A 14,522-nucleotide genomic window follows, 5' to 3' on the forward strand; every position below is an offset into this window, starting at 1 on the left:
ATGTACACTACAGCTTTCATAAATGTAATTATTGAAGAAAGCATGTGATTAATAAAATGATATAGTCAACTAATACCTTCTCTGATATTATAAGGGCTAACGACAACCTCATACTACTTTACACAGATTCGGCACCTCAACAATCCTAGGAAAACAGAAAACAGTGACCAAGTAATTCTATAAAAAAACAGTTGCAGGACGAATAAAGAATAAGGATTCATTTAGTTAAATCCAAATAATTGAGATATATAATGAAGAAATTGTTTAGAGGAAAATTCAAATTCTATCAATATATATATATAAAAAATGAGTTTTTCGGTTGGAGATGCCCTAAGTGATAGATATGACTATCGACAACAAAGACAGGTTTGGAGATCTGACAAACCAGAAAATAGCCGAAAGAAGTCTGAGTAGGAAAAACATGGGAAACCCCAAGATTGCAGAAGCCTGCAATGAAGGGATCGGTGAAAACTTCAGATGAAATACAGTTGAAACAAGAAAACTTTCAACTGGTGTCTCGTACAAGTTTATTTTTTTGAAATAAATGAATTGAGCCATTCCAGCTTTAAAAAAAGATTCGTAGGTTACATACCAAAAACCATGAAAGTTCCGTAGTTGCGAACCGTTTAGTTAAATCATGTTTCTTTAGGTTCTCATGGACACTGACTTTAACCTACAAAATGGAAGAATGCGAAGTTAGATGAAATGATTTAGGATTTATTTGGGACAGCTTTCTTAATGCTTTCTAAAATAATGTTTTAGATAAAAAATTTCTTGAATTAGAATTTTTTGTACTAAAAAATTGTTTTAGAAAGCAATAAAAAAGCTGTCGCCAACTAAGCCTTAATTTGTTATGTAATACCTCTCCAAATACAGCAGGATGAGTTAAATATACAGAGAATGAATGGAATGCGACGTCTAAGGAGTCACAATGCTATTGCTAGAAAGTAAAGTACTGATCACAAAGCCACATTTAGTTTAGAAATCCAGTGGTGAAAATTGCAAATTCTCCTTTCTATTTTATTATAATTTTCTAATCATGATCGTTCAATCTGAAAATCAAGACCAACGATCTTAATGTACACTACAGCTTTCAAAAATGTAATTATTGAAGAAAGCATGTGATTAAAAAAATGATATAGTCAACTAATACCTTCTCTGATATTATAAGGGCTAACGACAACCTCATACTATTTTACACAGATTCGGCACCTCAACAATCCTAGGAAAACAGAAAACAGCGACCAAGTAATTCTATAAAAAAAAACAGTTGCAGGACGAATAAAGAATAAGGATTCATTAGTTAAATCCAAATAATTGAGAAATATAATCAAGAAATTGTTTAGAGGAAAACTCAAATTCTATTATATTCCTTTGGAATATATATTATAGGAGAATAAACAGAAAAATAAAAGATATTTAATCTAACTAATTATAATAATTACATCCCACGGATCTCCAACTGTAGCCCTCGGATTGCTGCCCACGAATTGCTGATGTGGCCTCCCCTTAATTGCATGATTCAACACTCCCCCTCAAGTTGGGTTGTACAGGTTGTACAATCATAACTTGCCAAAAAAATTTATCAAGTAGAGAGCCCGGTAGTGCCTTTGTTAGAACATCGGCAAGTTCATGAGTTGGAGTATATACTACCTTAATTTCGGAGTTCTCAATTTTCTCAGATATAAAGAGTCTATCAATAGTAACATGTTTTGTTCTATTGTGATGTACTGGATCCTTGGTCATACTGATTGCGATTTGATTGTCACATTTCAACTTTATTATGCTTTCAATCTTTATTCCCAATTCAATCAATACTTACCTGATCCAAATACTGTCACAAATAGTAACTGCTAATGCTTTCAGTTCAAATTCTGCACTACTTCTAAAAACAACATATTGTTTTTTGCTCCTCCATGTTACTAGGTTCCACCACACAAATGAATATTATCCTGTGGTCGATCGACTATCAACCTGACTTCCTGCCTAATCTGCATCATAATAAAGGATCAATTTTCTATCTTTATTTTTCTTGAATAATAGCCCTTTTCCAGGAGTGTTCTTGAGATATCTCAAGATTTGATATACTGCCTCCATGCACTCCTTTATAGGATTACTCATATATTGGCTTACCGTACTCACAGCAAACCCAATATTTGGATGGGAGTGGAAGAGGGTATATAAGCTTTCCTACAAGTCGTTGATATCATCCTTTATCTACTGGAACTTCCTCCTTTTCTATCCCAAGTTTTTTCTTAGAATCCATAGATGTACCGGTTGGTCTGCATCATAACATGCCGGTCTCCTTCAGTAGGTCTAAGGTATACTTGCGTTGCGAAATAAACATACCTTTGCTTGATCGAGCTACCTCCATACCAAGGAAGTATCTACGTGATCCTAGATATTGGGTTTGCTATGAGCCAATATATGAGTAATCCTATGAACGAGCACATGAAGGCAGTATATCAAATCTTGAGATAGGAAATTGATCCTTTATTCTGATGCAGATTGGGCATGAAGCCAGGTTGATAGTGTAAAACCCGAAAATTTATCGATCATCAACGTCGCACGCATTTCGATACGCCACGATGAAAGTAAGCGAAATTTTAAAGTCGTCGAAATTCGACTCAATAAATTTTATAAAATTATACGCGAAATTTCGATCGAAACGATATAAAGAACATTTACCTAATTTTACACAATTTTAAAATTAAAAATCATCTAAGTTCATTTAAGTAAACTTTAACCCATTTTGCCCATTCTACCCCTCATGAAGCTTTAGGGAAAAGTTAAGTAGGAGGGGCACATGTGTAATTCTTCCTCATACCTCAAAATCTTAAGGGACCAAAATATTTCGGTCCCATTTGTTGTTTGCTCGGTTGGCCGAACGAAAGGAGAGGGAGGCAACGGGAGAGGCGAACGACGACCCTAGGGGCGGATTCTAGCGGCCGATCATGGAGGAAATTGTAGGGAAGACTAAGAGAAGGTTAAGATAAGCTGTATTTAAGAGATTTCTCATTCTTTTGTGAAGTTTTCTTTAAGCAAAAAATCTAGGGTTTGATGAAAACTTTAAATCTCTGTAAGAAAATGATAGGGGGTTTAGGAGATGGCTTTATGCATGAAAATGAGATGTTTTCTTAAAAATTTTAGATGTTCAAAATTATAGTTTTTTTCGATTTTCGCTTCCTTTCAAAATGACTTGGTAAGAATGCTTCCTAATGACATTAGAAAGCTTCTATAGAAGTTGATTTAATTTTGTGATGCAATTTCAAGTTTTTAAAAATTAGGGTTTCCCTAATTATAAAACCCTTAAGCATTATGGTTCTAATTGAACTTAGGAAAAGTTTTAGAGCTGAAATTTAGAGTTTTCATATAAAATATTATTTTTTATAATTTAAATTTGGTTTAATCCGAAAATTTATAGTATTTTATTTTAAGTATTAAGTGTATGGGGAGGTTCTTTATGCATGTGTTATGTAATGGACATGAATAAGGTTCCTAAAAAGTTAATATCATGATGAAATCCCAAATTTAGAGAAATTAGGAATGAGATTAATCTTGGATTAGGAAAGGGTTCAATTAGGAAATTTAAGAATATCATATGGGTATGATCTTTATTCTCATATTTTAGGATTTTGAGAAGTTTATGTGGAAACATGTGACATTTACGTATTATATTATGTTTCTTTTAAATATTGAACATGCAAAGTGAAGAATTCGTTAAGACATTTGGCAAATCACATCATGCTGAGGTAGGTAAAATGAAGTTCTTTTAAATTTGGAAAATTCTCTAAATGCAATCATGTAGAAAGTTATCTTTAAATGCAACTTATACCTTCATATGTGGCTTAGAATATTTCTTACATGAATACTTTTGAATGTATAATGCAAATGCATAATTATCATGTGATGATGGTAGAAAGTGTAAAGCTTATGGCTCTTTTTATATATATAATGCATGTCTCTTTTTATATATTACAAAATCATCTCTTTCCTTATGAAATTATGCAATCATGTAGCAACATATGAGAACATTAGACCATACGCATGAATAGCATGTTAAAGTCTCATTTATGAATAAAATTGAATGTTGCATGTGTATGTTTGATGCGAAATATCAATGGTAAAGGGGCTCTTTTGAGACAGTGATAAATGAGCTCTTTTGAGCCAATAGTAAAGTGATTCTTCAGAGTCAAATGGTAAAGGACTGGCCAATTGAAAAGTGTACATGATCAATACAAAACAAATGATACTTCCGTGACGGGCGATTAATATTATGTCATAATGATATCATGTCATTATGTTATAGGTATAAGAGGCATCAAATGAATCATGAATATTTGATGAAAAATGATTGCAAGCTTATGCAAAAAAATAGAACATAAAAATTGACTTAGAGGCATTTTTACTCTAGATGATGTATTATGGCATGTTGAATGTTTCTTTACTTATAAGTATATACATGTTGTACTCATTTCCTTGCCTCTAAATTTAATTGAATGTCATTTTATCTACTGAGTTGTGACTCACCCAACTTATGAAACATTTTTTTAGGAGAACCTGATAAGCGATAATGATGGATAGACCACCCTATATGTACCGTCGTAGGGAGACGATGGGTGACAGGTTCCTTTTTTATTTTTATTTTTTTTTACATTTTGTTTTTAGATGGATTCAGGATGACTTGTAATAAGAAGATTTATGGATATCCATCTATAAATTAAACTTGAATGTTTATGTTGATAATTTGAATGATAGAGGAAAAAAAAAGAAAATTTTTTATTGTGAATACTTAGTGGCTCTTTCTATATGCATTGGAGATACTTTGGTTATGTTATGTGAATGTTTTAGCTTTTACCGTCTGACTTTCATTCTCACCTCGCCTATGCGAGCTTACCTGGCCGAGTCGTGACAGATAGTCAATCGACTACAGGATATTATTCATTTGTGTGGGGGAACCTACTAACATAAAGGAGCAAAAAATAATTTATTGTTTCTAGAAGCAATGCAGAATCTAAACTGAGAGCATTAGCAATTACTATTTGTGAATGTATTTGAATCAAACAATTATTGATTGAACTAGGAATAAAGATTCAAGACAAGATAAAGTTGAAATGTGACAATCAAGCCACAATCAATATTGCCAAGGACCAAGTACATCACCATTTACGACAAAACAAAACATGTTACCATTGATAAACACTTTATAACTGAGAAAATAGATAACTTAAAAATTGAAGAAGTATATACTCCAACTCATGAACAACTTGTCAATGTTCAAACAAAGGCACTATCAGACTCTCTACTTGATAAGTTTGTTTGCAAGTTAGGATTGTACAACCTATACAACCCAACTTGAGGGGAAGTGTTGAATCACACAGCGAGGGGGCCCACGACTTTGACAAGTCAGCAATCTGTGGGCTGCAACCATGGACTGCGGTTGGAGATTTCCTCTTCTGATACCAAGATCCATGGGATTAATTTCAAGATCCATGGGATATAATTATTAGAATCAATTAGAATAAATAACTTTCCTCTTCTGCTTATTATAATTAATTATATTAAATGTCTTTTTTTTCTATTTATTCTCCTAAAGTGTAGATAAAAGAAATGATTCCAAGGAATTGTAAAACCCGAAAACTGTCAATCGGATGCGTCACATGCATTTCGATGCGTCGCGATGAATTTAGGCAAAATTTTAAAGTCGTCGGAATTCAACGTAATAAATTTAATTAAATTTTACACGAAATTTCGATCGAAACGATATAAAGAATGTATACCCAATTTCGCACAATTTGGAAATTAAAAATCGTCGAAGATGTTTCAGTAAATTTTAAACCTTTATACTTGTTTTGCCCTTCATGAGTTAGTAGGGAAGAATTTGGGAGAGGGGCACGTGTCTTTTCTCTACCCAACACCCTTAAGACTCTAAGGGACCGAAATAATCAGTCCCTACTCCCTTGTTTATTTCTTCGGCCAAGAGAGAGGAGAAGCGGGCGGAAGAGAGGAAGAGGCGTCGGGTGCTTGCGAAATGTGGTGGCTGGCAGCGGTTTCCGACGGGCTTTTGGAGGAAAGTAGTAGGGAAAGGTTAAGGAAGATGAAAGGTAAGTTTTAAACTTAAAAATCTTATTCTTTCACCTAGATTTTCATGAATAAAAAATTTAGGGTTTTGCCTTTGATGGAGCTTTCTTTAGAAAAGTGGTAGGACTTGTTTAGAAGCATGCTTCTAAGTCATAAAAATGGAATTTCCTCAAAGATTTTCAAGTTTTCAAAATTTAGGGTTTCTCCAATTTGAATTATTTTTATAAGGAATGTTAGAAGAACATAGGAGAATGAATTGTATGAAGGAAAATGTAATTTTTCTTCCAGAATTTTAGATTTTAAAAATTAGGACTTTTTCAAAACTAGGGTTTTTGAACTAGGTTGTGAACAAAAGTTATTCTTAAGAGTCATGAGAGATCTCTAATTAAGAGAAATTGGAATTTTGATAAAAAAATATTTTTCATAATTTCTACATTATTTTAAATCCGAAAATTAGCTTTTAAATTTCATTTTTTTTATTAAGGAAATTGTAGATTTTGGGTATGTTAATGACCATTCATACCTATATGTTTATGAACATTCATAATTATATGATAAACAAATGTTTTAGGGTATAGGTAGGTTAATGAGAATTAATGAGCTTAAAGAGAGAAATTACTAATGGCATGTGTAGAGTTATTCAGGGATAGTGAGGTATAATTGTTTTGGATTTGTATAAGAAAACTTATGTTGTAAATTCTTCACTTAGGTCTTGTAAAAAGGAGGTATTAAGGAGAGATCGGTGAAACGACACTTTCAAGGAGCAATATTTGAGGTAGGAACACCTTACTCTACAAATCCATATTGTATATTCTATTTTGAAATGTCTCATTAGTTGATAACTTGATATATATTACATGCATATGAAATATTTTTATTAATTGATAGAAATGTATATTAAATGTTTCTATGAATTAATACATATTTGATGTTCTCAAGCATATTAAAGTTCTCATTATTTGATAGTAAGCAATGCATAGAAGTTTCTTTTATGTAAACTTGTCTTATACTCAATGCATATGAATGATATGAAAATGCTACACTATCTATTTTTCTATGAAAAGAATGAGTGAATGATTGTGCATGTTGAAGACGGAGTACCAAATATGGTGCAAAAGCATAAATACGGCTCTTATGAGCAATATGACCCTTTGGGACAAAAGAGGAAAGGAAGATAAATGGCCAACAATATGTTAGTGTACCTGATCAGTACACTTTTGGTATTCTGGTACGATTGTATAAGATAAAAGAATAAGCAAGCATGGATATAAGACATATGACCTAGTTGAAAATATATAAATATGAACTAACATATCACACTTAGCATATACATAAAAACTAGCATGTGATACTTACCAAAACAATCATGACATTTCACTTTTAGCATACATGTTAATTTTCATTTAAATGACATATGAACAAGTTAGAGTTAGTGTTTCCTATTGAGCTCTAGCTCATTTTCTGATTTTGAGATATTTTCAGGAGAACCCGCTGCTAAGAATGGCTGACCGCCCTTGGTACACCTACAATCATAGAGGATCGGATGACAGATTCCTCTTATGTATTTTTTTTAGTTGTAGTTTACTTTTTGGGGTGGTTTGGCAAGAATGATAGATTTTATAGCCACCTTTGTATATGTGAATCTTCTTATAAAATGACATGAAATGTTTAATCTAATTTGAAAGTTATTTAGAGGCGCTTTAATTCCCTTTTGAAGTCTTTTAGATTATTCAATGCATGATTTAGGATAATTTCATGTTTTGAACGTCTGACATGCGTTCTCACCTCATCTATACGAGCTCACCGGGCCGGATCGTGATAGGAATAAGATTTGAATTCAATTTCTCTAAACAATGTCTTCAATAATCAACCATAAAATAGTATCCAGACCATTTTATTACAATGAGAAAATAAAAAAATAACAGTTGAGTAGCCTATTTTATACAACCCAGCTGAATTTTATAGACTTAATATGTGAGTCTTCAAGCCTAGACTATTAATGCGTCCAGAGCTTCACTTTAGAGTTCAACTTTCAAGTTCATCGTTTTTTCAGCTATATTCCACAGACCTACATGATTTTTTAAATATATGAATTATATTTGAAAAGAAAAGAAAAAAAGTCTATTCCTATAAATCAAATGTTAAGAAGAATTTAGTATATATAAACGTCACACAGATTGCTTGGCACTTATAGTGCAAAGCTGATTTTCACCGTGTTGGTCATGCCTACTCAGGACTTTTAACTTATAAAAGTACTTGCAAGCAAATTCTATTAGATGATAATTATTTAATTATTTTTCAGCATAGCCACCTGCATGAAAAAAAATAGATATTTCTATCCTAATACTTAGTGTTAGTGCCAACAATACAAACAATTCATCACATTTCACACCAAAAAACTACATGCGCAAAAAAGGAAAAATCATAATCTTACGATGCCGAAGGAGCTGTGCAACTAAAGTGTGCTAGCCCTTATGATTGTCACACTATTATTTGAAAGATTATTTTATTGTGAAACAAGAAGAAATTTAATTTTAATTTCAGAGGTGATTTCACATTAAGTTATTTTGTGATTTAAATATTTTATTTTATTTTAAAGATATTTGATATTTTTTAAAGGGTTATGAAAAACCCATTGAATGACCAATGCTTGTTTTGAAGCAAGTTTATCATTTATGATGTCCAAGGATCCAATAATATGGGTGCTCCACCTAGGGGTGTAAGTGAGTTAAGCTGGCTCGCAAGCCGACTCAAGCTCGACTCGTTTATGGGCTCGCAAACCAAGCTTATCGAACTCACAAGTCGACCTCGAGCTCAAACTCGAGCTCGTTTGGTAAACAGCTCGAGTTCGAGCTGGAGCTGGTTCGGCTCGTGAGCTCACGACAGCTCGAATAATTATTAAATACAAATATTAAAAAAATAATACTAAATGTTATGTAAATCCTGTTGCAATTTTAAAGTTACCGCATGTATTACAACCCCAAATTTTCATGATTTCTCAAATCACGCACGCGTATTTCAAAGTTCCCTCTCACTTTCTCTTCTCTCTGACAGACTACAGCGGTCCAATAAATGATGATGTAAAGTGTTCATTTATTATAGTTGAATAATAAATGCTATTATTCATTGTGCCCTCTCTCTCTCTCTCAACAATTTTAAAAGGCCACGCAAGGCTCGACGAGTTCGGAAGGTGGCGAACCGGACTGCACCAAAGACGAGCGGCTTGAACTCGTTTACAATGGAACGAGTCGAGCTTGAGCTCGACTTTTGAGCTAGACTCAAGTTCGATCTCGAACTTGAGCTCGGTATTTGACAGTTGAGCTCGACTCGAACACCCCCTTGACTCGAGTTCGACTGACTCATTTGCACCCCTAGTTCCACCCTTTGAGATGAAACAACGCATCATTGCATCAAAAGAGACAAGTATTTTTTAAATGGATTTTGATAATTATCTTAGTGTTTAGATAAAAGAGAGAAGTTTGCTTATTTAAATAAAGCAAACTTACCTAAGGGTTTCACTTGGAACAGGGCTAAAAGTTACCTTTTTAACAACTTCAAATCTTAGCCATTTAAATTTTGTTATGGATGATAAAAATTGTGTTATGATAAGTGGCTCCAAACTTCTAAATGATAGTAATATATATATACACACACACATGTGTGTGTGCGCGCATGCGCGCCTAGTAAGAAATGAAAGTTAATACAATATTGAGGTTATTAAGCCCTATATGTAATGATGATAATAAAGTTGATTATGATAAGTTGTTTATAACTACAAAAATTTTGAAATCAAAATGTTTAGCCTCATTCCAATGGAATGCATCACAAAAAAATATTCAAGTTGAGTAAAGTTTCCATGTATAATATGACATGTATTGCACTAGAAAGATCATTCATTGATGAAAATTATGAACAAACTTGAGTGAAGACCTAACGTTGGTAAATAATACTTTCTCATTGCTGGAGATGAAAATCACCCATCTTGCTCTAATTGTGAGATCTTGAGATAAAAATGTAATACTAAAAAGATAGGAAAAAGGACGTATTGTTTACCTCTCTCTACTTGCATTATACATGTATTTATATAATCTGCCGAGTATATCTTAGTCTTTAAATGACTCCACATAATCAATATGACCAGTTATACAGTGTGATAAAACAAAATCTCCTCATCGGGCGACTCAAGTTTGCATCTAGCTTTTTTATGTATGCAAGAATGCCTTGAAAATAATTCAGTAATGAAAAATTTTCACAAAATTATATGGGCAACGTTACATTAAGTGAGACAGTAAAAGACAACAATGTTTTGGCCAGTGCCAACATTAAAGCCCAATAAGTAACTAATAAACCAGCATGTGGGTAAGAAATAGAATGGAATACCTGATTGTGGTAAGTCAATGTTGTTTTAGCAAACTTTTTATATGATTGAACTGCAAGGTTAGGATCAAAAACAACTTGTAATTGCTCAACATGCGGCCTAGCAACATTAGTAATCTGATCAACATAAGGCTTTGAGAACCTCCTAGCTTCCTGCAGCAAATTAACTCTCTCACCAACGAAACATAAAGAAACAATTGTCATGAGAATATAACGCCTAGGTTCCATACTTCCATTCACTAGAGTTCAATGTTGCAGCTATGTCCAGAAAACCATTAAAATTTACCAGGAAATAAGGATTCGGTAGTTCTTGTACTTTCATAATATGGGGTGCGATTTTTTTCTTGAATGTCTCATAAACTTCCATGGTTTTTGCTGATGTAAGCTGAGCATATGGTTGAACGTAGGATGTAAAGCTGAACATTCGCTCTTTCGCAACAGGGATCCATTTCTTCAAAAGACGAAAAAATATATAGATATCAGTGGGAAGCTAACTTCCCATAAGGATATTAATTTAGTAGTTCTTATGCGGAAATGCAGCCGTAAAAACTTCCATATGATTCCACAAAAAAAGGCTAGAAGATACTAGTAATATTAGAAAAATCACATTGTACATCAGCTGATGAAACTTATTGGCCAACAAACTTCAGATAACGAAAGATAGAAGATCATGTTTCGGTCTTCTTTCCCATTCTCATTTCATCAACGAACCAACAACAGCCGATGCAAGAAGACTCATGATTAGCATTTCATAATGCAACTAATACGATGTGTAGTATGATTTCATACAAAGAAAAATTAAGAATTCACTACTTACTCGTTACCAATCAATCGAAAACTCACTATCATTTAATGAAAATAAAAAAATAGAATATTTAAGACCAATTGATAATGATATAATTGTAAAAATCCAAGAATTTCAACCGGAATTTGCTACCAAATAAAACTAGCAAGCAGTGAATTAATTTTTATAAATTAAATTTCCTAAGTATCACTTAATCAAAATCAAAAGCACTAAACTAGCTAAATTATGTAGAAGAAATAGAGGAAAATTGGTCTCCCACGGAACCCACTACATTGAAATCTAATCATGCAAAGACAAAAATAATGATATTGCTGAAATGCATAAAAAGATTCCAATACGTTCTTCATCACCACAAGATCTATAATACATACACAAAAGCAAATTAAAAAGTGTCCTTAAAATTCAAAATGAAACATTACACGTGGTCTAATGAACAAATATTCACATAAATAATAACTCTAGTTATTTCTAACTCATGTGCACATATCTCAAGGTATATTCCAAACTCAACTGTAATGCATTAAGAATCATACAACTACCTCAAGAAGCATGTCACTATCTTGAGAAGCATACAACTATATCTAATAGCACCAACTATCTAGAAAAGCATGCCACTATTTTGAAATCGTACAACTTAATCATGTTTAAATGTCAAAAAATGTGTAAATGTGCCACATGAATTCATCGAAAAATGTAAAAGTGCGTTGTGCAAATGCGCTGAAAAACACACAAGTGCAATGTATAGGCCAACCGAAAAACACAAGTGCATCACACAAATTGATGTAGAACGATCATGCAAAGTTGAATTACTTGAAGAGTTTGCACGCTTAAGTGTTAGAAGCCATAATAATTATATCTTTATATCGATTTTAAACGACGCAATAAAAAATGAAAAGCGGTAAGACAAGCTTAGGCTAAACCACATGCATAGGAGTTAAGATCGTATGATAGCCAACTTAATCTAAAGTTGCATGCATGACTAGTTTTCAACAATAAACTCCAATGCTAATAATAAGATTAGTCACTAAGCAAGGGTCCCTCACTCAACTCTTTATCTTGCTAGGCTTTAGCGGATAAGACTAACACAATTCCAGTGAATCAATTAATTCCACAATTGGATGCAACTAGGAGAATAAAAGAATAAGGGAGAGAGTTCACCGAATCCTGGTTTGGGACTTGGAGCAGCACATAGAAGGTTTTCCCAAGCTGGCAATCGACTCTTGTGACTGAATTTTCTTTGGACAGGGATCTCAATCCTGTTTGGAGAAGTGGGGTGGCAGCGGGAGGACTTCTGGGCAGCAGAACAGCTGTTTCTGCTGCTGGAATTCTTCTGGACAGCAATTGAAGGATTGCCAGCAGCAAAACTGTTGATCTCCCTCAGCTGGAATTGATGGACAGCAGTTTTCAATGTCCCAAAATTCAGGACAGCAGATCAAACCCGTCCAGGAACCTTGATAGCAGCCTGGAGTGGAGGAATTCAGTGGTTTCCTCCTTCCTTAACCAAAATTTGGAAAGAAGTAAATTCAAGGGAAGAGGGGAGGGGGGGATGGCCACATGAAGGGGGCAAAGGTGTCTAGGTTCGATGTATGTGGGCCAAAGAATTATTTGAATTCAAATATTGGATTGAATTCAAATTAATAAACCTTCCTAATTGGGAGGATTATTTTAGGAAAGTATTTATGGGCTTAGAATTTTGAATTTCAAATTCTATGGGAGAGGGAGAGGTGGCCGGCGGCATGGGGGTGGAGATGGGGGCGGGCCGTGGTGGAGATGGTGGCTTTGGGAGGGGTGGCCGGCGACTGGGTAGGCCATGGCAGCCGACGGGTTGGGGGAAACAGGGGCTTGAGGTGGAGGAATTTGGGAGAGAATTGGGGTGTTGAGAATGGTCGGCGATGGAAGCTATGGAAGTAGACGAGTGGGGAGGGAATTCGATGCAAGAAGAAAAATAAAAGAAAAAGAAAGATAAGAGAACCGCGAACCTTGGAATCCACCAAAATTGACGGGTATTGCTTTTGCCCTAATTGGACCTCTCCTCTCACGAACTCACTAAGAGATCATCCAAAGAGAGAAAACCTAGAACTCACTAAGAGATCCATAAACATAAGATGAAAATTTCATATTAATCATCATTCCTCAATACAAGAAAGCTAGCCTATAAATAGGCCTCATGAAAAGAAAAATACAAAGACTAAAATGCCCTTTGGGCTACAACACCACTTGATCACTCCTAAGGGTAAAATGGAAAAAACATTAATAACTAGTACATAAGACATCAAAAATAAAATAAACTCTAGATCGCAACCGTTGATCTTCTAATGTCCTCATCACAAATACACTAAAAACATGCAACATACAATGTAAGCACACCAAATAAGTTCAAGTGCATCAAAAAAACGTGCAAGTGTGTCATGCAAATGCCCTGAGAAGTGTGTAAGTACACCATGCATCTGCAATGAAAAAGTAAAGTGCCAAAGTTAATATGTCTGCATGTGCTAATGTTCCCACTTGATTTATGAGAATGTTGTGAGGATGAGAAATAAAGTGAACTCAAATATAAATTGCCTTGAGAAGTGCATAACTACCCTAAAATGCATGCATTTTATTTTGAATCCTCATAACCTTTTTTTTTTTTTCAAAAAATCAATATCATCATATTATACACACTCTGAAGTGTGGGCTCCAAAAATTTGAGCTTTTGAGCCCCAACCTCTCCACATATATTTAGGAAGAGTTTTTACTATGTTTCAGGGGAAATTTTTGGAAGGAAGATTAGATAGAGATAAGACACTATCAAGAGTTATCGCCCTCTTAATGAGGACTTTAATATCTAAGTTAGGGTTTCCTATAAGCACAGTCCTTATAGTTAATTATCCTCTCGATAATGAGAGAGCACTTTCAATTAAGGCTAGTTGTTAAATATATACTTAGCATCTAGCATATAGTAGCAACAGTTTTTTTAAAATTAGATTTAATATTTAATATTTAATATTAAAAATTCATCACCTTGCACTTAAAGCAAATGGCGAGGGATAATGATGAACCAAATCAAGATCTCATGGTTTAGTCATCTCGGGTACTTCATCAAAGGATGTACTCGACCTACCGTGATCAAAGGATTCTTGTAGGTAATCATAGGTTGCTTCATACAAGGGTACTTTATAGACTTGGGATGATTGTTTGTCTAAGGGACAAATTCAAGTCAACCTTAGCTTATAGAGGGCTTTGTGCCCTATCGATTATTCCTTATAATTCATTACTC

General features: G+C 33.9%; 1 protein-coding gene across 15 annotated transcripts in view; it reads right to left on the reverse strand.

The window, feature by feature from the left end:
• LOC110113379 (apolipoprotein A-I) overlaps nucleotides 1-14,522 on the reverse strand; it is a 46,261-nt gene that overhangs the window by 1,856 nt on the left and 29,883 nt on the right. For 10 of the 15 annotated variants that reach the window (XM_028701097.1, XM_028701086.1, XM_020845941.2 and 7 more), the window contains 2 exons: nucleotides 10,745-10,909; nucleotides 10,462-10,611 (listed from right to left, as the gene is read on the reverse strand). In XM_028701097.1, the coding sequence (XP_028556930.1) occupies nucleotides 10,462-10,611; nucleotides 10,745-10,909 (315 nt within the window). Of the gene's footprint in view, nucleotides 1-385; nucleotides 448-592; nucleotides 674-745; nucleotides 1,223-10,461; nucleotides 10,612-10,744; nucleotides 10,910-14,522 lie in introns of those variants that run through there. The other 5 variants (XM_028701091.1, XM_028701090.1, XM_028701089.1 and 2 more) reach the window with 4 other exon arrangements.

The sequence above is a fragment of the Dendrobium catenatum genome, unplaced genomic scaffold (assembly GCF_001605985.2).
Source record: "Dendrobium catenatum unplaced genomic scaffold, ASM160598v2 fragScaff_scaffold_1638, whole genome shotgun sequence".
NCBI lineage: Eukaryota > Viridiplantae > Streptophyta > Magnoliopsida > Asparagales > Orchidaceae > Dendrobium > Dendrobium catenatum.